The 23,034-nt window shown below is 50.2% G+C and overlaps 1 protein-coding gene across 3 annotated transcripts in view; it reads left to right on the top strand.

The window, feature by feature from the left end:
• Vgll4 (vestigial like family member 4) overlaps positions 1–23,034 on the top strand; it is a 137,515-nt gene that overhangs the window by 90,507 nt on the left and 23,974 nt on the right. For all 3 annotated transcript variants that reach the window (XM_046425739.2, XM_046425740.2, XM_046425738.2), the window contains one exon: positions 12,226–12,415. In XM_046425739.2, the coding sequence (XP_046281695.1) occupies positions 12,226–12,415 (190 nt within the window). The remainder of the gene's footprint in view (positions 1–12,225; positions 12,416–23,034) is intronic.

Genomic DNA, 23,034 nt, shown 5'->3' on the forward strand with positions numbered 1-23,034 from the left:
CTGCGTTGGCATTCTGTTTTGCGCAATTAGTGTGAAGATGGGGCTCGAGGAATGTCATCGAGCGCGGCGCCTCTGGCCCCAGAGCCCTTGCTCTCTGCTCCAGCTCAGCTGCGCCTTTGAAGTAGCGCGCGGGCCTTTCATCTTCCATCATTTTCACTTAATGACAGCCCGGCCTTTGATCAGCACAGTTTTCCTCTTTCTTTGGCTTTGGGATAAGTCACTTGGAGGTAGAGAGGGACTTGAAGCAGGCCCAGCCACGGCCAGGACTTTCTGAGCACAATGGCGGGTTTGCCCTGTATCTTAAGTAAATATACCAAAGGGGAGGCGGCCCTTCCTGGCCTCTCATTGATAAAATTTGCTCAGTGGATAATGTAAACTGAAAGAGGGAGGCCGGTGGGGAGGATGGAAAGAAATAGGAATAAAAAGTCAGCAACACCCACTTCCCTCAATATTTTCTTGTTGTTTGATTTCGGGGGCACTGCTCACTCTGCATTTGCTCTAGAAAGCTTGTCACAAGAGAGTGGGGACGTTTGATTGTACATGCTAAAGGAATATTCCTTTCCTCGTATTTTTTCACGTATTAGTTTATTATTTAATAGTCTCTTTCTTGGAGTTTGGTGAGGCTACAGAGAGTTCTCCTCATAGCCGTGGGGGTGGCTCTGTGGTGGGGACTCCAAACTCCAACTCCTGGGTTCCATCCCTGCCCCCTCCAGGAGGGGAACATGTTCTGGATGAGATATAATTCTTGCGTAAGAATTTTAAGATTTCCAATTAATGTAAACATCTGAGGAATAAGTCTGCAGTTGACCATTTCAAAAGCAACTCAGGGATTCACCTGCTCTTTGCTTGTGCTTCACAGCATTTTAATGCCAGTTTTCTTAATGTGAATTAAAAATACACTTTGATGTTATTCTCATCCAGATATGAAATTCACTGTTGGCTCCTCTGGCAAATCTCCAACAGAATGTTTTAATATTTTCTCAAGCTAGTTAGTATGCTTCTGTTTCTTTATTTTTAAGAGATGGTCCTCAAGAGATCCTCCTGCCTCAGCTTCCTTGGTAGTGGGAACTGCAGGTGCTCACCACTGGGTCTGGCTTAGCATTTTTAGATTCCAGTTCTAATAGTCTCTCTGTTTTTTTGGTTGGCGATTACAAGCATCTTCTAATAATATCGAACGTAAGCTGTAACAATTGAGTAAAAACTGCCCATAAAAGGACTCTGAAATATACTATATACTATGAAAAAAAATCAACACAACTCATTTCATGAAGGACAGCATGTTGTAATTTTAAAGAATTGGTTTAACATAGGGTAGTTTTCATTTGAGTTTTAAATCACTCTGCAGAATTTTTCTTCTGTAAGCATGAATTATTATTTGGTATTCTTCACAATTCACTCTTGCCCAGGAAATGGTGAGTGAATGAGTGTTGGCCACTAAGACAAGAGACATTGGTCTTCTGTCAGGAACATGAGTTTTGCTATACTGTTCGTCTTCAACACTAAAAGGATATTGTTATTAGGGTATTAAAAGGACCAGGACAGTGGCAAAGATGTGGGTGTGGGTTTAATTTGACTCTGTCGGGTCAGCCTGTGGGTCTTAAATGCTGCCTGCACTCTCATCGATCCTGAGGTTTCATTTTTTATGCTGATGAGCTGGGGAGACCTGTAGCTTTCTGGCCTTTTCAATCCATACAGTTTCCTAGCTTATAAAGACGGGAAGCCCCATGTTGTCCAGAGAGTGGCAGGCACACATGCCAGCTGAAACGCTTTCCTGTGCCTCATCTTTCTTTAAACTCTCTGTCCCCGCTGAGTGACTCCTTACCAGAGCCCTGTCCACTTGCTTCACTGGAGTCCCAGGTGTGTACATTGGAGACACCAGCCCGCCCAGTGCTGTCCGACCTGCCTCCTCAGAAGTTTCTCTCGTCTGCACCAAGGCCCGTAAAGGGCCTGGTCTGTCAGTACCCTGCCAGGGCCCTCTGCTTAGCTTTAGCTAAATCTGCCCATTTCAATTCTTTGAACGATGAATATTGATATAACCTACATACACAAAAGCTCTTTGGGGTCCTCAATGATTTTTTTTTGAATTGGTAACAGCTTAAATGAGACGTGATTCATGCAACACACAGTTCACCCATCCGAAGAGCATCTTTTATCTTGATATTTATGTTTTTCTTTATAGTTATCATTCTCATGACTTTTCTTTCCCACTAGAACTCAAGTTCTTGGTGGTCAAGGTCAGGTCTCTTTCTCTCGGTGTCGTCTATGTGGAAATGCTGCATCCTGATCAGATCAGACTTGTAGTGTTTGGTAACCAGGGCGCCTTCAGCTCCCGTCTCTTGCATTACAAATAAAAGGTGCTTCTTAAGTGAGTAAGCGCTTGAGTGATAACGACAGAAATGCACACCCCCATGCTCTTGCTGCAGAAGAGAAAAACTTACTTTGTGATAGCAGAGAAATCCATGGGTACCACCAGCTGGTTGAGCTCACCTCCCCGGCTGGGGTGCCCTGGCTGCTGTGGGAGTGGGTGCTGTGAGAGTGGGTGCAGTGGCAAGTTCTCAGATCCTTTTTTGTAGTATTCTTGCCAAAAATATTTAACTCAGACCTGATCATGAGGAAAGGATCAGACCATCTAAAATCTAGAGGATAGTTGGTCTGGATTATTTGAAAACCCCAATGCCATGAAAAGAGGAAAAAAATGACCCTTTCAGATAAAACAAGACCTGAGTACGCCATTGAACAGTGTGCAGTGCCCCATGCCACCAAGAAAAGGAGACCCAGTCCTGTGGGGGAAAATTGAATATGGATCAGCTATCAGATAACGAGGATACATCACTAGGTAGGGGTAGTCCAGGGTGTGGTGGCCACGAAGGAAAGTGTCTCTATTCTCAGAAGACACGTGTGGAGGTATTTGACCTCTCCAAGCTTTAATTTTTTTTTTCTTTAGCATTTATGCTGCACGTGGTGGTGCACACTTGTGATCCAGTAACTCTGGAGGCTGTGGCAAGAGGATCACAAGTTCGAGGCCAGCCACTTTCCAGTGACTTTCAAATTTTTTGAACTAAAAAGTTGGAAAGAATAAACTTATTTCTTTAGGCTCTTCTAGTGGGAAGGTTTCCAAAATCTTTAAAAAGCTTCAGTTTACCAGTCTTCATGGTTATTAGGCTCTTGAATTGTGTGACTGCCTGTGTTTTTAATGCTGTTTTCATTCCGTTGGATCAGGGCGTCTTTGAACTTGATGTTCCTATTTTTAATACTTGGAAAATTCATTCTATGGCTTTTGAAACCAGTGAAAATTTTAGCAACAGTAAATAAGGGAGTGAGTTAATAAACCTCTGTGGGGCATCTGAGTGGCTTTCTGAGACATTTGATTTAGGGTTTTCGTCCCTGCCTACTCCAGCTCTGCCAGGGATTTGGAGCTGGTGATGAGATCATGTTGAGTGTTAGTAGACCCGCGTGTGACGTTCAGCAGTCCCTTCCTTCAGTTGGTGTGAGAATTTCAAGTTGGTTCTTGGGCACATCATCTTATTCCTAAGGGTCCTGACTAGAACAACTATAGAGAGCGGGGTTGCCTATTTACCTTTGGAGGCATTGTGACAAACAAGATGGTATGGCAGACAAAACTAAAACAAGAAGCAGTAGTTTTTGAATTGGAGCTGGACAATTTTATAATTTCTTGTAGAATTTATGCCAGTGCAGCTCAGCTCAGGTAGATGCTATCTGTATTCCTCCATTTTTCTATAACTACAATGCAGTGCCAGAGGCAGGGTAGTTTTATAAAGAAAAGAGGTTTGTTTAATTTATAGTTTTAGAGGCTGATGGTCCAATCAGCATGGTGCAACTTCTGCTAAGGGCCTTGCTTGGTTGTGTTACCTTATGGTGGATGGCAAAGGTGGGATTGTGTGGGGGAGGAAAAGATGACATCAACCAACAGTTTGCCAGAGGTTCTGAGGTCCCACCATCCCTTCCATGGGCACATCTCCATTTGAACTGAGGACCTCCCAGTAGGTTCCACCTCTTAAAGGCCCTGCTTCCCAGTTCCACCACCCTGAGGACCAAGCCCCCAACACATGAACCTGTGGTCACCCTTAAACCATGTCCAGACTGAGGCTGTTTCAAAGGAGAGGCTCCTGGGAGTGCTGGCGAGAGGCCTCGGAGTTGGGTTTGAAATGAGGGAAGAATATGAAATGGCAGAGGACAGAGAGGGTTCTGGAGAGGGAGAGGGCGGAGCAGAACCCTGCACAGGCGGGACGGAGCAGGGAGCGCCAACTGTGTGCTGGGCGCTGGGGCTGGTGTCACGTGGGCCCCATCACACATGTGGGGACAGCCCTGGGGAGGCAGCCAGGCCCTGGGGGAGCCGAGGGTGCTCTTGACACTGCTCCTGGGCACTGTGCCCTTTGTTCATGAATGGCGAGAGTGACATCGGAGGTCCCCTTCATCCCACCCTCCTCAAAACACAGGAGCCCTAGCAGCTGACGGACCTCAACATGCAGTGCTGCAGACTGCCTGGGCTGGGCTCCTCGGTCTCACTGATTCTTATTCTCTCTGTGTCTGTCTGTCTGTCCTGGTGATGAAATCCAGGAGTTCACCGAGGAGCATCCCCAGCCCTTCTTCATTTAGTTTGACACAGGGTCTTGCTCCGTTGCTCAGGCTGGCCTCAAACTTGCGATCTTCCTGCCTCAGCCACCCGAAATGCTGGGATTGCAGGTGCCACTGTGCCGGGGTCCTCCTCTTCCCCCCGTCCCCCTCCGCCAGTGGTCAGTGATTATTTTCTCTAAGATACAGCCCACTCAGGGACTGTGACCCCGCCGTTCCCTCCAGAGTTTCTTTCAAATACAGAGTGGTTTGAAGATGCGCGTACCAACTTGCGACCTCAGATACTTGGCCTGTGGCTTAGCAGACGGCCTGAAGAGAACATTTCTTACCAAACACTTCCATCGTGAGGAGGCAATAGCTTTTCCCCCAGCCTCATTCCTGCGTCCTGCCACCGGAGGAGGCCCTCAGGAGGCTGGAGGAGGCCCTCAGGAGGCCGGCCCCGCCGTGGCAGGGGTCTGAGTAAGCCTCCTCTCTGCTCCGGCTCAGCGGCTCCTTCTAACCATTTACAGGCTCCACCAGGGAGGAAATGGAGCCCCTTGCCAAGTTCCTGCCTCTAGAACCATCTGCAAACAATTTACTTTCATAACTCTCCTCCTCCTCATTAACAGTAGATTGTTACCAAAGTGGATTTGCAAGTCAACACAGGGGAGGCTTTCTGCCTGGCCTGAAGAGCCTCTTCCACTCGGGGGGCTCTGTGCACCTGGCCCGAGAGGTCCCGGAGCTGCTCCTTGGGTTCAGGCCCATGCCCATGGCGGGACCTGTGTCACAGTGGCCGTCATTGTCATCTTCAGGCAGACTGTGTGTTACTGCACATAAAAGCAGGTCTTGGCCTCCCACTGACAGCTGCTTCCCTACGTACTCCGGACCCTTTGAGGTTGCTGGCAGACCACGGTCCAGGGAGAGGAGGGCCAAGAAGAGGAGACGCTGGGTGTTAGGTTGCGGGGTGGGAAGGTGATAGGTGCTTTTTTTTTTTTTTAAATACCAATAATGATTCATGAGGCCAAAGCCCAACGTAAAACCCAGGTAGCCAGAGCTGCAGGCTGTGCACATTGCTGTAGCTGCACCTGGGTTTTCTTCATGCTGGAATGATAGCTGTGGTCAGACAGGAACTTGAACATGCTGACAGCGGGCTGATTCCACCCAGGTTACTGTACTGTGGTTCAGCAGGGTAAGTGAGATGGCGGGACTTCTCTTCAACCCCAAGGACAGCAAAATGATTTTAAGCCGTGTAGAACTTGCCAGTTGTAGAATGGCAATGTCTGGATGTGCTTGTGACAACTTTATTTATTTATTTATTTTTTATTGGTTGTTCATAACATTACAAAGCTCTTGACATATCATATTTCATACATTTGATTAAAGTGGGTTATACAACAGTCACTAGTATGGCAATATGTAAAAACGTGGATGTGTAACCGTTGTGATTCTGCAATCTGTATATGGGGTAAAGATTGGGAGTTGATAACCCACTTGACAACTTTGTATTTAGAGTATCTTTAGTTAGTGCACACCTAGGAAGCACATGAAGCTCGGGGACTCTGGCCCAGGCTCTTCCTGCAGCCTCTGTTGATCAGCTTTGGGGCCTGGGGCACGTCACTCAGTCCTCCAGACACTGGTTTCCTTGCCTTCGGGTCGGGGGCGATTCTTGCCCTGCTCGACTTACCGGACTGTGCTAAGGAAATCCCAGGATAACAGGTGACATTGAAAATGCTCTGAAAATGAAACGTGCTAGTTTGGATACAGGCAGGCCCCCAGCGCGGGATGTTGGCACGGTCACGTGGAGGACTTGAGGTTCTAGGTAAAATGGCATCTGTCCACCTGCACAGGTAGTGTTGCCATGTTGTGTGTCCATCCTTCCTGGCCCTCTTCGCAGTCAGCCGTGAAGGGGTGGTCAGCTGCTCAGGCCAGCCCGGCCAGCTGCACGGGCCATGCTGATCTAAGGTTTGACCTCTTGGATCTGAGATGGGACTTGGGAAGCAGACGGCTGGGTCTGCGGCCACCTTGAGAGTGACGTTGTGAAAGGGACTTTGTGGGTTGGGGGCTGGTGGGGACAGAGCCAGTGACCCAGTGGCAGAATTACTAGTGATCCAGGTGCCACTGTGTGGGTCTGTTGTATGGTGTTGCCTGACAGCCCTCCTCTTCAACACACACACACACACACACCCCCCAGGATGGCGTTGGCCACAGGTCCAACTGTTTGAGAGAAGTTGACTTGGCTGGTCCCCGTCTCCTCTGGCTCTGGTCTCTGAGACAAAGGAGTATTATCTGAGACAAAGAAAGGAATAAGCCCCGCCTGTGGGCTCCTGCCCAGTACAGTCATGGGCTGGGACTCGTGGGATGAGCCGTGAGATACTGTGCTGCAGCTCTGCTCGGCTCCGGTTCTTTTATCAGGTGCCTCTCGCTGGGAGGGTGATGTCAGCTGGGCTGCCGGGGGCTGTGGTCAGACGGGAGACAGATCAGCGCCGTGGGGAGGCTGGGAGAGGCCAGCTGTGGTTTTATGTCTTAGATTTAGGTTCAGACATGATAAACAGGGTGGGGTGGGGGGACATAAAGCCTCCACTGGGCAAGGTTCAGAGACTTTTGCCAAAAAAGATCTATCCTTAAAAGTTAGAGCCAGATAAGCCGGGCGTGGTGGTGCACACCTGGGATCCCAGCGATTCGGGAGGCTGAGGCAAGAAGATTGCCAGCTGGAGGCCAGCCTCAGCCTCAGTGCTGTTCTGAAAGCCTTCCACGTTAGGCTCTGTGTTTCATCTGCTCTCAGATGAACCATTATTTTATGTCCCGCTAAGAAGTGGTCTCATCCATTAAATGCGCCATTTGAGCATAAGAGAAACTTGAGTCTTGGCAGTATTACGATGTAGGAAGGGGAGAGCGTTTAGAATCCTTCAGATACGATGATGATATGATTAGGAAGGGAGCCTCTTTTCTCTGAATCTCCTTTTGCTGGGGGATCTGCTCCTTTCTGACTCCGAAGGCAGAATTTTCTTGTGATGTTTGTCCCCACATAGCACATCAGAAAACCGAATGATTCTGCCTTTCCTCTCTTGAGTTAAACTTTTCCTTACTGAAGTAGGTATATGCTGATTCTTGTAAAACCCTGGGCCCAAATGTTTGCTTATCTTCAATTGAGGGGGAAAGTATTTAAGGAAGTTTTGAACCATTCATTTGAACTATCACCAAGACTAAAAAACAGCAGTTACATAAGTTTTGCATGTAGCAGGCATTTTTCTTCAGTAACACACACCTGGATAAAATTATCTTCATTAAAAAGTCCAAAGAGGGCTGGGGCTGGGGCTCAGGGGTAGAGTGCTCACCTAGCACGAGCAAGGCCCTGGGTTCGATCCTCAGTACCACATAAAAATAAATAAATAAAGGTATTGTCTCCAACTGCAACTAAAAAAATAATTATATATATATATATAATGAAAAGGCCAAAGGCATTTCCTTTTTAAAATAGGATCTCTTTAGTTATAACTGTGAGTTAAAAGGTAGTTAAATGGCCAGGCGCAAGTGCCGCATGCATGTAATCCCAGGGGCTCAGGAGGTTGAGACAGGAGGATCACGAGTTCAAAGCCAACCTCAGCAACCGCGGGGCACTAAGCAGCTCATTGAGATGTTGTCTCTAAATAAAATACAAAATAGGGTTGGGATGTGGCTCAGTAGTTGAGTGCCCCTGGTACCCCCCACCCCCAGAAAAGGAAAAAAATGTCTGACTTGAGTATCACAGAGAGATGATACCACAATGTCAAGACTTTTTTTTTTTTTTTTTTAAACTCAGGAAAAATTCCTGTTCTTATTCGTTTAACAGTTGTGAAAAGCCCAAGAGAGAAAAGGATGCGATAGCATTGCAGTCTTCCGTTATCATTTTATTATTTGGGGGTTGCATCTCTTCACCCGAAGCCTGCACGGCATTGGCTTTCCTACGTTTTAGAGCCGTGCGACCTTCCCACAATGGGTTGCAGAATATTTTTATCATCCCCCAGTTGAATCCAGGCACCTGTTAGCTGTCATTTCCCGGTCCCCCTCCCAGCCCACAGCCACACTAATCTACTCTCTCTGGTGGGCCTGGTCTGGACATTTGAAAGAAACGCAGTGACACGTGGCCTTTGCATCTGGCTTCCTTCTTACCTCCCTGCTTCCCAGGTTCATAGAGGCCACAGCACCAACGGGACTTTATTCCTTTTAATGGCTGAATTATGTCTCCTTGCTGGGATATACCGCAGTTTTAAATTCTTTTATTTGCTGTCCTGGGGATTGAACCCAGGGGGTGTGTGTACCCCAGAGCTGCATCCCCAGCCCTTTTTATTTTGAGACAGGGTCTCACTAAGTTGCCAGGGATGGCCTGGAACTTGCGATCCTCATGCCTCAGCCTCCCCGAGTGGCTGGGGTCACAGGCGTCTGCCGCTGTGCCCAGCTTAAGTTCTCTTTTCATCGCTGACTTATGAGAGCTGCTCATGTAAATGTATTATTAAATAGATTTTATTCCTTATTCTGTGGTATCTTAGATCTTTAATATAACCTAAAAATCTGTCACCAGCCTGTACCGTGGCCTCATTCCTTCATGTGAGCATCGTGGTGTGCACGTATGGTGTTCTGTATCCTCAGGTACATAAAATAAATGCTCCCTTCTTCAAGGAGCACAAAACAAAGTAGGAAGGCAAGCGCCACCATGATAGATTTTAGTGGAAAGAGATGTTCAGATGGAGGAATCGAGGAGGAGGTCTGGAAGGAGGTGGCTTTTGAAGTGACTCTGCAGGATACACAGACTTTAGATAAGAGGAGCCTGAGGGGAGACCCTGGTGAGGGTGTGGAGGGTGGACCTTGACTTCTGTGTGCAGTGGGGACTGTTTAACTTCTAGGGTGGCTGTGCCTGGACATACAAGGAAGGACCTGGCTGTCATTTGTGAGTGCAGAAGCAGTCTGGGCAGTGGCTTCCCAGTGACTGCTGGGCATCTGGAGATGGGGTGGGTGGACGTGCTGAGGACGATGCTTTGAGAGATGGCACGAGGGGTCGGTGCAGAATGATGGCGGGGAGCAGGGTTTCTGTCTTGCAGTCTGACAGACGACAAGACCTGCCATTAAGAAACCTGTGACAGTTGTTTCATCTCATGGTTTCCAAGTCTGTTGGAACCCAGGGTATCTTTCTCAACACACACGACAATCGAGGGTCACGCTTTGGTTTTGCTGGGTTAGTATCACAATCCCATGTGTAATGACGTGTTGGTCAATGTTGGTCGGTTGGTCACTTGATTGATTTCGGGACTGTGGCTCAGTCCCTCTAAGGGCTGGAAGGCCTTACCTGGCCCAGGCCCTCACTGTGGGAGGCCAGAGAGTAGAACTGCACGCAGGAAGAGCAGGATTGGAACACAGGTGTCTTGAGTCCCCCGACCAAATTATCTGATCAGTTTAACTAAATAATTATGTTGTGTGTTTGCTGGGGATGGAACCCGAGGCCTCCTGCATCCTCAGTCAGGTGTTCCCCAGGCTCCTTCCAGCGCAGCCTCCAAGATGCTGATGTGCTGCAACTCTAGGTCACCTCCAGCTCAAGGGTCATTTAGGGGGTCTCCTGTGGTCCCTTCCCCACTCCCTGGTTAGGGATCTCCAGTGCTTTCTGAGAATCGCTATGGACTTTTTTCTTTTCAGTCGTTAGACTGAGCAGTGCATCCGCCTGATGAACTTTGAAATGCCAATGAGCACAAGAATTTTTACTAGGATGGCCCTGGAGCCCCGAGGGGGAGGGAATGTTGTTCTTCCCAGGAGCCTTTGCTCTCCATGCCACAGTGTCATGAATGACGAGCTCCTTGTTTGGACGGATCTGACTTTGTTGCCGTGACGCTTGTTTTCCATAGCAACTTCTGTTGCCACCCAGCAGTCGGCTGATGAAATGGTGGCCAAAGCTCAGGGGTCCACAGAGCTACCTCCTCCCCGCCCCTCAGCTCCAGGCCAAGGTGCTGAGACACCCTGGGCACAGTGTGGTAGGCCAGGCTACTTTGACCTGAGGTTTGAGTCACACTTGCTGATTCCTGGGGGTCCGTCATCAGGGATCCCCAGAAAGTTGCCTGGGCAGTGGAAGTTTTACCTGGGGACACCCTCTTTTCTCTCTGTGGAAGGAGGAGGACAAGAAAAAAGGGGGCTGTTTGGAGTTAGTATTTTCTAATTTACCAAGGTAGAAGGATTATCTTTACTTTTTTTTTTTTTTTTAACCAAAAGCTACTCAGTAGGAAGAGGTGGCCAACCAGAGTCATACCGACTCTCTAAGGGTCGCAGCCTAGCCTAGGATTAGGTTGGTTTTTTATTTTTTTGTATTTCATTTAGAATGGAAAGTTCCAGTTTGTTTTGGGGCCAGGACCCTTATAAGAAGCCATGCCTGGAGGTGTACGATAGGTCAGTGTATATTTGTGAGTTTATATCTTGCTGACTAAATTGGCAGAGTTTTTATTTTTCCTGGTAAATGGTCAGAGGCTGTTCCCTCCCTCCTTCCCGTAACAAAATGGCATTTATCGTGTGTGTATGAAGCCAGTGTCTGTTAAACCCGCGACACATCTGTGATGATCTGAGCAGGAGGGGTGGCAGACAGAGATTGCTTTTCTTAGGTGCCACAGGGCCTCCGATGAGTTGACTCCATCCCAGTATGACTCTCAAATTGTGACCAAAAGGAAACAGAACTGGTCAGGCCTCAGAGACCAAGACATATTGCACAACAAAAGGGTTATTATTTGTGAAAAATCGAGGTGCCTGCCCCCGTGGGACTCAGAGAGGTTGACGTTCATTTCACTTGAAATAATTATCACTCTTGGTGACGAAGTTTGGAAGGTGCACACAAAATTGTTATCAATGAGAAAGTTCACACTTGCTGTAATTCATAGTGAGACACTGAGTTATCATCTGGGACAAAGCCTGTTAACATAGTGGTTGTAGAAAACACCAAGGTGTCAAATCATATCAAAATCAGAATTTGCAATTTGGGCGTCTGACTTTGAAAAGTGTCTGGAGAACGGTACCTCTGCCCCCCACAGGTTAGACACTGAAACCTGGAGCTGATAACTAGACCAACAGCATCAGATTTTCACAAGCCGTTTCTAGGAATAAAATGTTCATTTCTCATTAAGCAATGTATTTTTCTTCCTTTTCGCTTCAGGGGCAAATGTGAACTGTTAGCCCATGTTTTCCTTGTTCTGAAAAAAACCCCCCAAAATACCAAAAATATAATAAAAGCATACCAGGCCAGAGAAGGTGGCTTGGTGTGGCTGTCGGTGCGCTCGGGAGGGCGTTCTCTTGGCGGAGTGAGCCAAGTACCTGGGAGTTAGGGGCCTTCCATGTTTGAAATTAGCCTTTGAGGTTGTTGGTGGCAGAAGCTGTTTTCCTCCCTGTCTGCTGTATTGCACCTTTTCATTTTAAACTCTACCCTAAAGGCTGTGCTGAAAACCGCGTTGATGTCAAACGCCCCATGCTTGGCAGAGGACGCGGGCTCAGACCATGTCCTGAGGGTGGCAGGCAGCCCGTCACGTTGCCAAAAACTTTCCACTGGGAGCAGTTTTGCAAGGGGCCGGGCGGGCAGGCGGGGGAGCCTGGGGACCCAGATGGGGGCTGTCCTGCCTGGTGACAGCATCATCTCTCTCTCTCTCTGCGTAGGTGAAGCTGCTCTCAGGGGAGAACCCAGAATGCAGACCCTCCCAGTGGCCTCTGCCCTCAGCAGCCACCGCACTGGCCCTCCCCCCATCAGCCCGAGCAAGAGGAAGTTCAGCATGGAGCCTGGGGACGAGGATCTCGACTGTGAAAACGACCACGTCTCCAAGATGAGTCGCATCTTCAACCCCCACATGTAAGTCCCTTCTCCTTCCTGGGCTTGCGCAGGGCTGGGGCCCGATTTCTTGTACTACTTTGTGCCAGTGATACAGCTGTCATTTCTTAAGGTACTTTCTGTCAAAGATAAATAGCTCTGCTCTGCCAGGAAGGTGCCCAGGTGACTTCACAGCTGGTGGAGAGACGCGTCTTCCTTCCTGCGGATTGGGCCTCCTGGGCTGCGTGTCCCCATTGAAGGGAAGAGTCTCTCAGAGCTCCAGGGCCTGTCTGGAAAACTGGGCTTTTCTCTCCTGTACCTGCTGATTGTTTTTGAGAGAACTGATGTCAGGACTGTCATGTGTTGGGGGAGCAGAGGGTGGGGTTGGCAGTTGTGTGGGGTCTGGATCATGCGTGTTGACGTGTGTGCGTGAGGGATGCACCTTTGTGCTCCTGGTGTGAACTCGAGACCTTCCTGGAGAGGGGGAGCCAGGCTTCTGTGTTCAGCACCAGAGGCTGCTCGTCCCAGCTGACCTCGGCATGCAGCAGTGTTCGGAGAACCGGCCATTGGACCGGGAGGCCTGCGTGCCAGTCCCCCATCTGCCACCAACACCTGCGCTCCACTGTCTTGACCCAGATCCCTGTAACTCCCTGGGCCTTGGTTTCTTCCTCTGCGGTCTGAATCTGAGCAGCAGGACTGGGTTCCTACCTGGAACGCAGCCTGCTCCTGGGCACCGTGCTCTGCTCCGCCCACCCCGGCCTGTCCTCTCCACACTCCCCCTCTCAAAGGGAGCCGACTGCCTTCCCCATGCTTTCAGGATGTGGAGGCACCTGGCCAGCCCCTGGCAGAGTCGCAGGTGGCAGTTGTATAGCCGGTTGGGTCGGTACCATCGGAGCCTGGTGTCTTGTCAGCCGTGGTGGTGAAGTCACTCTGATTGTGGGGAGGAGAGGCTCGGTGTGGTCCGCGGGTCCTGGGCTTGCCCCTCCCTCCAGTCAGCCCAAGGAATGTTTTGTCGTCCTCCACGAGGCTGGTCTCACCAGTCAGACTCCCAAGGACACTGCTCCTTGGGCCAGGCAGTGGCTCCTAGGGCTTCCTCCTTGGAGGCAGGGCGCTTCTGCAGCTGGAGGTGGCCCGAGCTACAGAGCTCAGGCAGCCTCGCATTCCTGGCGTTCCAATCTGCTTGGCCTGTTGTGTTCAGTCATAAGACACTGACAGAGGTATTTATCCTCAAATAAATCACTGCAGTGTTAGTCAGAGGCTGAGCCTGCAGTCTGGAGCCCTGGAATTTGCTACAATCAGGAATCCAGCCGCAGCAGGGCCCTGCAGATCCACCAGCTCTGCACACTGGGGAGGCTGCTGGCCTCTGGACTGTTGGAGTCCATTCTTCCATTACTAGGAGTTTCTTCTTCTCCTCTCTTCCTAACCCTGAATCAGAGATCGGTTCCTTTTGTTTGTTTTATTTTTAAAGGAAGGAAGAGTCAGCTTTGTGACAACATTTTGTGATCCAACAGGCCTTGGTTTCAATCCTCATTCTGCCACCTGCCAGCTGTGAGGCCTTGACAAGTCCCTTGGTTTTTCTGAGCTGAATGTCCTTATTTGTAAAATGACAGTGATAATAGCTAGTGGACACAACTATTTTAAGCATTAGAGCTAAATTATGCAGGGAGTTGACCCAGGGTGGCACTCACTTGATGGTAGGCCTTATTTTTATGAATGATTCCATTTTTCAGAGCTGGTAATAGAGAACTTAATGTTTGAGATGTGTACACTTTAGTCTAAACACCTGGGTTTAAATCCCACCTTCTTTATCCTTCGTGGGAGTAACCAGGGGACCTTCCCCTTACCATTATTTTGAGCGCTTAGTGCAGCACTCGGCAGACAGCAAACACTCCGCTTCAGTCGTTGGTATTATTAGAATGTGAAAGCACTTAGAAATGATTCTGTAACTCCTTGGCTTGATTACAGATACGGCCTGGAAGTATAGGTCTGTGATGATATTATACACAACTTTAAGAGTAAATAATAGAGAATTATTAAATTTTGTGTGCAATTCATAATTGACACCATCATGCAGAATTTTAGGAAAGAAGACACAGTAGCACCCCACTCTACTAGACCCCCTGTGCTCACATCAGCTAGGTGGCTACTGCCCCCTTTTAAAAATTTTTAATTTTTATCTAGTTTTTGGTACTGGAGATTGAACCCAGGTGTCCTTAACCATGAGCCACATCCCTAGGCGTTTTTACTTTTTATTTAGAGACAGGGTCTCATTAAGTTGTCTGGGGGGGTCTTGCTAAGTTGTTGAGGCTGGCTTTGAACTTGTGATCCTCCTGTCTCAGCCTCCATTAAAGTGTGCACAGGAGTGTCCTGGCAGTAAGTGTATCGTCTTAACCTTTTTTTCTGGGGGTGGGGGCAGTACTGGAGATTGAACCCAGGGCTGCTGTGCCACTGAGCCACGTCCCCAGACCTTTTAATTTTTATTCTGAGTCAGGGTGTCACTAAGTTGCCCAGGCTGGCTTTGAACTTGAGGTCTTCCGGGATCATTAGGATAACAGCTGTGAGCCTCTGTGCCCCTTCATCTTAACCATTTTTAAGTGTGCGGTTTGGGTGAATTTTGAATTGTAAGTTGGAAAAGTGATTGGTGTGCAGTCAGTTCATTCTGGGTGTCCCTCAATTTCAATGACACATCAGGGTTTCTGCATGTGTTCGCTAAGAGCTTAATGACAGATTTCACAGGTGAACTGAAAAGATGTGGCACCTCTGACTTATACTGTGTAGGGTACTTGGTAAGTACTGTCATGTGATGTGATGAAACGTGCACCCCTTGACCTCTAGCCTGCTCCCTTTTTATTTCATGTGTCTTAGAAGTTTTCTGCAGTCAGCCGCAATCCACACCTACTTGGAAATGACCCATGTGTGTTTGTCTCTTTAAGATTACAAAATGATTTTCTATGCTTGATCTTCCTAGAATCTGTTAATGACGTCTCGTGAAAATGCGTTTTGTTTATTTTTTCACTAAAGAAGTGGCCATGGTTCTGAGAAAGGGGGTGTTGTTGAAAAGTGGTTTGGGCAGCTAGCAGTGAGGGGCTCCGGCGCATGCTCGGGTGGCGTTTCCTTTGGAAGCATCCTGTGGGGCTGCTTTCCAGTGGGGCGCTGGTGTGGCTCTGAGCCAGGCTAGGAGGCAGCCGAGTGTGACAGAATCTCATGTGCTGTGACTGGGGGCGGGAGGGGGGTTGCTTAGTGATTCTCCAGCACCTGGGAAATGAGAGTTGCTGGGTTCTTCCTTCCATTGGTGACCAGGGTCGTTTGAGCTCATAATTAATTGTTTTGTTAATATGGTGAAGTGTGTGTGTGTACATACATATATATATTTTGAAGTACTAGGAACACGAATGGACGTTGAAAAATATTTTATCTGACGTTTGGAAAGAAAATGGATTACAGGATGGGGTGAGGGTGGGGTGGGCCTACTCTCATAGAAATGTCACTAAGTGATTTTTTACGGCTGTGCTCTTCCTGGTAAGCAGGAGAGCTCCCTTTTCTCCTGTCTTCCTGTTTGTGATTCATGTGGCCTTAAGGACCCTGTTTTGTATAAGGGTGTCACTCTCCCCGAGCCCCTTCCCCGACTCCTGCAGTCCTGTTTCACAGCTGTTGTTTTCATTGAGCATTTTCCTATTCTGTGGCAAATCGGATGTTCTAGAGTCACCTTCTAACCTACCTGCTTGACCTTGGAATGAGTCATCGCTGCAGGGAATCTTGGTTCCTTTTGGTGGGAAACAGTACTTAAAAGGCCAGGTGTGGGGCATGTTGGCACACAGCTGTAATCCCAGCAACTTGGGAGGCTGAGGCAAGAGGATGGCAAGTCTGAGGCCGACCTCATCCATTTAGCAAGACCCTGTCTTTTTTTAAAAAAAGAAGAAAGTCAAAGGGATGTAACTCAGTGGTAAAGTGCCCCTGGGTTAAATCCCTAGTAATACACACACACACACACACACACACACACACACACAGTCCAACACCACCCCAATAAGAAGAAAATGGATTACAGGATGGGTGGGTGTTCCTGTTGCGTTGAGTTACCATGGTGCTGCTGCTTCTAGAGCTGGGCGTCTGATAAGATGGACGCTAGCCACGGGTGGTAGTTTAAATTTAAAATTAAACCTTATGGGGCTGGGGAAGTGGCTCAGTGGGATTGAGCTCGCCTAGCATACGCAAGGCCTTGGGTTCTATCCCCAGTGCCATACAATAAATCAGTTACATTAAACAAAATTAAAATTCAGCTCTTCAGGTGCACTGGGCACATTTCAAGCTCATAGCCACAATGGGCTGGTGGTGACCTTAGTGGACAGCACGGACACAACTTCACTGCCACTGGGGAAGCCCTGCTGAACTGAGCTGTTCTTAGACCCTTTTCTTGGAAAGAACTGGGAAGTCACGAGTTCTCCCCAGGACTCCTACCCTAGGCCTCTCCTGCCCCGGTCCACGTGCACATCCTGCTTCTTCACTAGTGAGACCCACGTTCCCAACCAACATACTTTCTTTCTCCTGCGGTGGCTTTCTCCTGCGGTGAGCGTGGAGTCCGTTCAGGGTCACTGTGTCTCCTCCACTTGGAAAATCAAAACGGAAATGAGTTCAGGATTCGCTTGCAGCAGTTTTTTCCCCTCATGCCAAAGGTGTCCCCCTCAGTGCTTACCACCCCCGCCCGGTCAGGGTCGCGGTATTTGCAGCATCCGTTCTCCTTTGGGACCTCCACTTATTACATGGAGGTTTAGATCCCCACCCCCATCTTGACCACTTTATTTTTTTTGAACCTGTAAAACAGTGACACGCTTCTACAAGAGAGAATTTTATTAGGTAGGTACTGAGTCAACTGTTACCCCTTGCTGGTCACTTGCCCACCTTTTGTGCCCCGCTACCAGCCACCATCACCCTCCTGAGTTTCTTTTGGTAAACAGAGCAGATACACGAATGTTCTCTCGCCCCCTTGCCTGTCTGGGACGCCAGGTGGCAGCTGTCCAGACCCCTCTGGACTCCGTTGTTTCTTCTGCTCGCAGCGCATCCCTGACACCTCCGCATCAGCTCTCATCCTTGGTCACACCTGCAGTCCCCTCCATTGCCTGCGCCTGCCACAGTTTATCCCCCCAAGTCCCCTGTGTTGGGCATTAGGTAGCTCCTAGTATTTCGAGTACTAACAATCCTGCAGCCGGGAACCTCGTGCATCTGTGATGTCTTGAGGGCAGGCGGTCGATGTGGTGCTCAGTTCGTGTTGGGCTTGAGACTTCCCGGCGGGCAGGCTGGGGTCCTGGGGAGGGCGCGGTGCAGAAGCGCACCGTCCGCAGATGCCCTTCAGAAGTGTGGAGTGGCTTGTACCCGCGAGGTTTGCAGGGGCCGTACAGGCAGTCACAGTGCTCAGTGGGTCACCTGTGAGGGGCACACTTGTTGAGTGCTTGCGTGGACTGGCCCCGTGCTAGGACACCTGAACATGCATCGTCTGGCTTCACTTTCACAGGAGATGTGACCCTTCGGGACAGGCCGGTATCTGTCCTCTGTTCCCCAGCCTTGCCCGCTGGCCTGTCCACCTGTTGTGTATCAGCTGTTTTCAGGAGCAGGTGCTGAGGCTGTAAGAGGATGATACCTCAGAAGTGTTGGAGCTGGGTTGACCCTGCTGTGCACGACCCCCAATCCAGTGACCACTCAGTGATGCCTCAGCTGTGTCCTCCCCAGGAAGTTGCAGCGTTAGAGTGTCGTGTGCTAGAGGTCGTGCGGAAGGGCTTGGTGTTGCTGGCAGCTGGCGAGGCCTCCGTTTGGTCAGTGGTATGAACTTGCAAAGTCATTGCCCATGGGCTCCCCAGGGTTGTAGCCATGGCCACTAGCCTTGCGCTCTAACTCTGTCTGCCCCAGGCCGCCTGGATCCTCGAGGGAGGAGGCAGGCTGGGTGGAGGACAGCCTCCCTGCTGGAGGTGCTGCTCTGAAACACTGCCCCTCGTCCTTGCTGGTGGCCATTCCTGTGAAGTCCTTTCACGACACTGACTAGTCAAGTCTGGTCCACCCGCTGGTGGTCTTCTGGTCTGGGGTCTCCTGTGTCTGTTTTCTTTCTTTCCTCCACCACCTGCCCCCGGGTAATGGCCCCCGCCCCGCCCGAGTGATTCTTCTCTCTGTAGGTGAAGAGAGAAAGAGGGGAACAGATGAACTCAACCAGCAGTTCTTTGAGTTTGCCACAGAGGCTAGAGGAAGCCTTTGAAATCATGTACTGAGCATAAAATGGAAACTTGGTTAGAAAAACGATCACTGGCTAAAGTGGGGTTTGAGGTTTTGTGTGGATTTTGTTTATTTTTTTGCACGGGGCTGATTACGTACACGGACCCTCACGTGTTCTGGGTGGCTGCAGTTTGGGGTCTTTGTGCACAAATGTGCGGGTGGCATTGCCATACTCCCGCGGGTGGCCCCTGCCTCTCCTCCTCTCTGTGTCCCTTAGTTTGGCTGCATTTGTGTGTGCACCACCAAGCTCCAAGAGGGTGAAGGAAATTGTTCCTCATGTCACTAAACTGAGCCCAGAGGAGATTGAAAAGCTGAGGTGATTCAATACGTTGGCCCTGTGAGCCGCTGGGATCCGCGTGGGAAGCCGGCTAGGCCTTCACGGACGGGCGTGTGGCTGCGCCGTACGAGCCTCAGAGAAGGTGGACACCCCGTCCCCGGGCTTGCTGAGGGGTCTTGAGCCTCAGCATCCAGAGACCGCGGGAGCCCTGTGGGAAGGGTTTGTTTTGCGGTGCTGGGGATGGAACCCAGGCCCTCCTGCGTGCCAGCGCCCTGGAGTCCCCACTGTATGCCCGCAGCGTCCCGTGCTTCCCGGGCGTGACTTCATTCTGTCCTCCCAGCCCTGTGATGTGGGTGGCATTATTGTCCCCCCTGTACAGATGGTGACACTGAGGCCCTGTGACGTGCTCCTCCAGCCAGCTGGTGGACAACAGGTCAGGCTTCACACCCCGCTGTGTGACGCGGGCCAGCGCGCTGTACTCAGCAGCTGGGCGGTGGTGATCCTGACAGTGCACACAACCAGCTGCCCTGAGTCATTTGATGTAGGACCTCGATGCCATGTGGTTTCAGATGGTCACCAATTTAAGTGCTGTCAGGACACAGGGCTGACACTGGAGGAGAGAGGCTGCGTGCGGGTGGTGGAGGGGAAGGTGGCCTGCCCTCCCAATCCTCCCTGCCCCGGGATGGTTCCCCCAGGGACTGAGAAGGAGGAGTCGCTGCCCAGTGTCCCCCAAAGAGAGGGAAATGGTGTCTTTGGACAGGTAAGAGCCCCCTAAGAACTAACAAGGACTGTCTGTTTTGTGCTGATGGGGACGGAACCCAGGGCCTCGTCCTTGCGAGGCAAGTGCTCTGCCCCAGAGCCACATCCAGCTCCAGACAGGAGTTTTCTGTCTGTCCAGGGAAGGGCATTTTAAATCTTCTTAAATTCTTGTTTAAAATTTCTGACCCAATTTTTAGTTGCACAAGGCCATAGTAACTTTAGCTTAAAACGTTCAAAAAGAAACTTTTAATTAAAAGTTTGTTTTAAGCATATGAAGACACACCACCCCGCCACCTTCTCCAGGTTTCATAAACTGGACTGTTGAATAGAATCCTTGAAACTTAAGTGTCCCCCCCTCGGCCACACCCTCCTTGGCACCGCCCGGCCTGGGAAGGGCTCGCCTGGCGTTCTGTTCTTCGGGGCTCCGTGCACAGTCTTATTGGTATTCCCTAAAGTGTCCTGTGAATTTAAGATGACTTTTCACAGCCTTATTTTTAGTTGCTTTAAATAACTCAGAAACTGAGATATTCTTAAATTAGGATTTCTTTCTTTCTTTCAGCCCCTCCCCCAGTGCATGTCTGTCATGTGTTTACTTACAAAAGTGAGTTGGGGGACAGAGGTCTTTAGTCAGTGCCCCCTGGCAGGAAGGCCGTCGGGGCCTCTGGTGTGAGCTTGGCTTCCCCGTGGTCCCTGGCTGATCCCGCTGCGGCTAGCTGCGTCCTCTTGCGTCCCTGTCGTGGGAGCGTTCTGCTTACTGAGTGTGGTACCTTTAAGTAAAGGTCGCAGGCCTGACCTGTGTGTGTGGGTTTCTCGTTTGTCAGGCTGGAGGCATTTGCTCATTTTCACAGTTGAGCTGAAAACAAAGCCCTCCTTATCCTGGCGGGAGCTGCCCGGGCTGACATCAGCCTTTCCCAGCAGCTTCGCCTCTGCCTTAAGAGTCTTCGCCCCGAGCTGCTCGGGCAGATCACCATCTTGCTCCTGCCCTTTTTCTGGCCAAACAACACATCGAAGGAAGAAGTGCCAGGGATGCCAGGGGTCGGGGACAGAACAAAAGCCGTCATCCGCCGTCTGTCGTGGGCTGTGTGGGGACGTAGCATTTAGTGTTCGCGGCTCTGATCTGGGTGATGAAGGCTGTAGAAGTGGGGCCAGAACCTTGAAAAAACGGGGCTGTGGAGGGGCGTTCCCGGTGTGGGGGGACATGTCTGTTAGTGGGCGTGAAGTCCCCTCTATGTGCACACCCTGGACCTGGGAAAAGGAGTATATTTAGATGGATGGGTTAGGTCAAGGAGTTCACCCAGAATCTGAGGAGATAGAGCAACACTGGGTTTTGCTGTTCCTCCCTCAGCCCCCGCTGGCTTCCCTGAGCCCCCGGTGCTGTTTGCACAAGGACGCCACTGTCCTGGGGACACAGGCTGCAGCTCTCAGGCACCCAGAGGACTGATCTTGACGTTGGCCTGTGACGTCACGGACATACATGTTCTCACTGCACTCTGAAGCCCCTCTGTCCTGAAGGGTGTAAACTGCTGTCTCCTGAGACCTTAAAAAAGATTTGATTGGGAATTCACCAGAGAGACTGGTGCTAGGGAATCTGCCGAGGCGTGGGTGCCCAGGGCTCCTTTCTTCTAGGACCTCCCTCGTAAAGCCATTGCGTGCTGGGCCATGTGTGGCTGGACATGGCGAGGGTGGCTTCTGGGCCTCTTCCCTGGCTGGGGTCGCACCCAGGGCAGGTGGCAGAGCCTGGACTCTTTCTGCTTTGCTGTGTTTTGGGGTTCACACACAGGTGCGCACACACACAAAGTGCATTTTGAAATTTCTCCACTGATTGTCTCCAAAGCACAATTCGAGAAGTCGATGTGGCAGTAAGGTGCTGGGGCTGGCAGTAGGCAGAAACCACACCAAAGAAGGGTCCAGATTCTGGATCCAAGTCACCCCAGCAGAGGTAACACGTACTGGACTCCCCCACCTTTCTCTGCCCCTCCTTACAGGACTTCCAGGCCTGCCCTTCCGTAAAGAGATCCTAAGGGATCCACCCAGAAATCAACCCAGAGGACGGGGGAGGGCGAGATGTGGCTCTGTGACAGAGCACGAGGCCCTGGGTTCCTTCCCCAGCACCACCAAAAAAAGAGAAAAACCAGCTCCAGAAACTGGGTCAAAGTCAAGTAGAAGGAACAGACGCACTCTTGTCAGGTTACGCTAGAAGTCTGAGACTGAACCCTCGTTGCTCCCCAAAGTTGGCCCATCAAGGAGTGAGCTGTGGGGTTTTCTATGTCCTATGTGCAGAAATGTCATTCAGCCCAGTTTCTCAAACGTGTTTGGCCACAGGCTCTGTAACGGACAGAGTTGTGTCCTTGCAACAGCCTGTTAAGCCCTGGCCGCAGCATGATGTCTCTGAAGACGAGGCCTTCGGGTGGTGATGGGGTTCCATGAGGTCCCGGGAACAGCACCCTTAGAGGAAGAGACACCAGTGAGCGTGCACGCTGTCTTCCTGCCGTGTGAGGACACGGTGAGAAGGGGCCACCTTTGAAAGCCAGGCGGTGGCCCTCGCCAGACACTGGCCATGCTGGCTCCCCGAGCTTAGACCCCAGCTTCCCGGACTATGAGAAAACAAACAGCTGTTCCCTAGGCCGCCAGGCTGTGGTGTCTGCTCTGGCAGCCGAGCCCTGGAGGACACAAGCCTTCATCCCTTTTCGTGAGACCTGTTATGAACATCCCATGGAGCCAGAGACACACACACATTTCTATTTGGTTTCAAAAGTCTCTTATAAATTTTCAGACTCACAAAACTCTGGTGCCTTAAAGCTGACTATTAAAATGAAACGGTGGCATAATTTCTTGATTTGGGACTGTTGAGTGTCACCTTTAATGCTGGGGGTTTTGGTAAAATCCATTGAGGAAATGCGAGACCGTGCTTCCCTCGTCCCCAAGTCTGATTACCTTCCATCCCGACTCCTCTCTGGCTGTGTCTGGAGAGTGGATTACTTCTTCCATATCCACCCACTCCTGGTCCGGTGTCGTCACCCACACCAACAATGGTGATGGAACTTCTCCCTGCGTTTGCGATTGTTATGGTTTAGATAGAAAGTGTCCCCTAGAAGCTCACGTGTGAGACACTGCAAGAAAGTCCAGAGGTGACATGATTGGGTTATTAAGTGACTGTAGGCAGGCAGGGAGTGGCTGGAGGAGGGGGATCTTTGGGGTGTGCATTTGGGGTTTGTATTTTGTCCTGGTGAGGGGACTCTCGGATCTTTCTGGTTTCTGGTGCCATGTCCTAAGCAGCTTTTCTGCACCACATTCTTCTGCCTTGGTGCCCTCTTACCTGGGCCTTGAGGAATGGAGTTGGCCATCCGTGGACTGAGACCTCTGAAAC

Source organism: Marmota monax, unplaced genomic scaffold (assembly GCF_021218885.2).
Source record: "Marmota monax isolate L192 unplaced genomic scaffold, Marmota_monax_Labrador192_F-V1.1 WCK01_AAM20220418_F8-fsc00028, whole genome shotgun sequence".
NCBI classification, from domain to species: Eukaryota; Metazoa; Chordata; class Mammalia; order Rodentia; family Sciuridae; genus Marmota; species Marmota monax.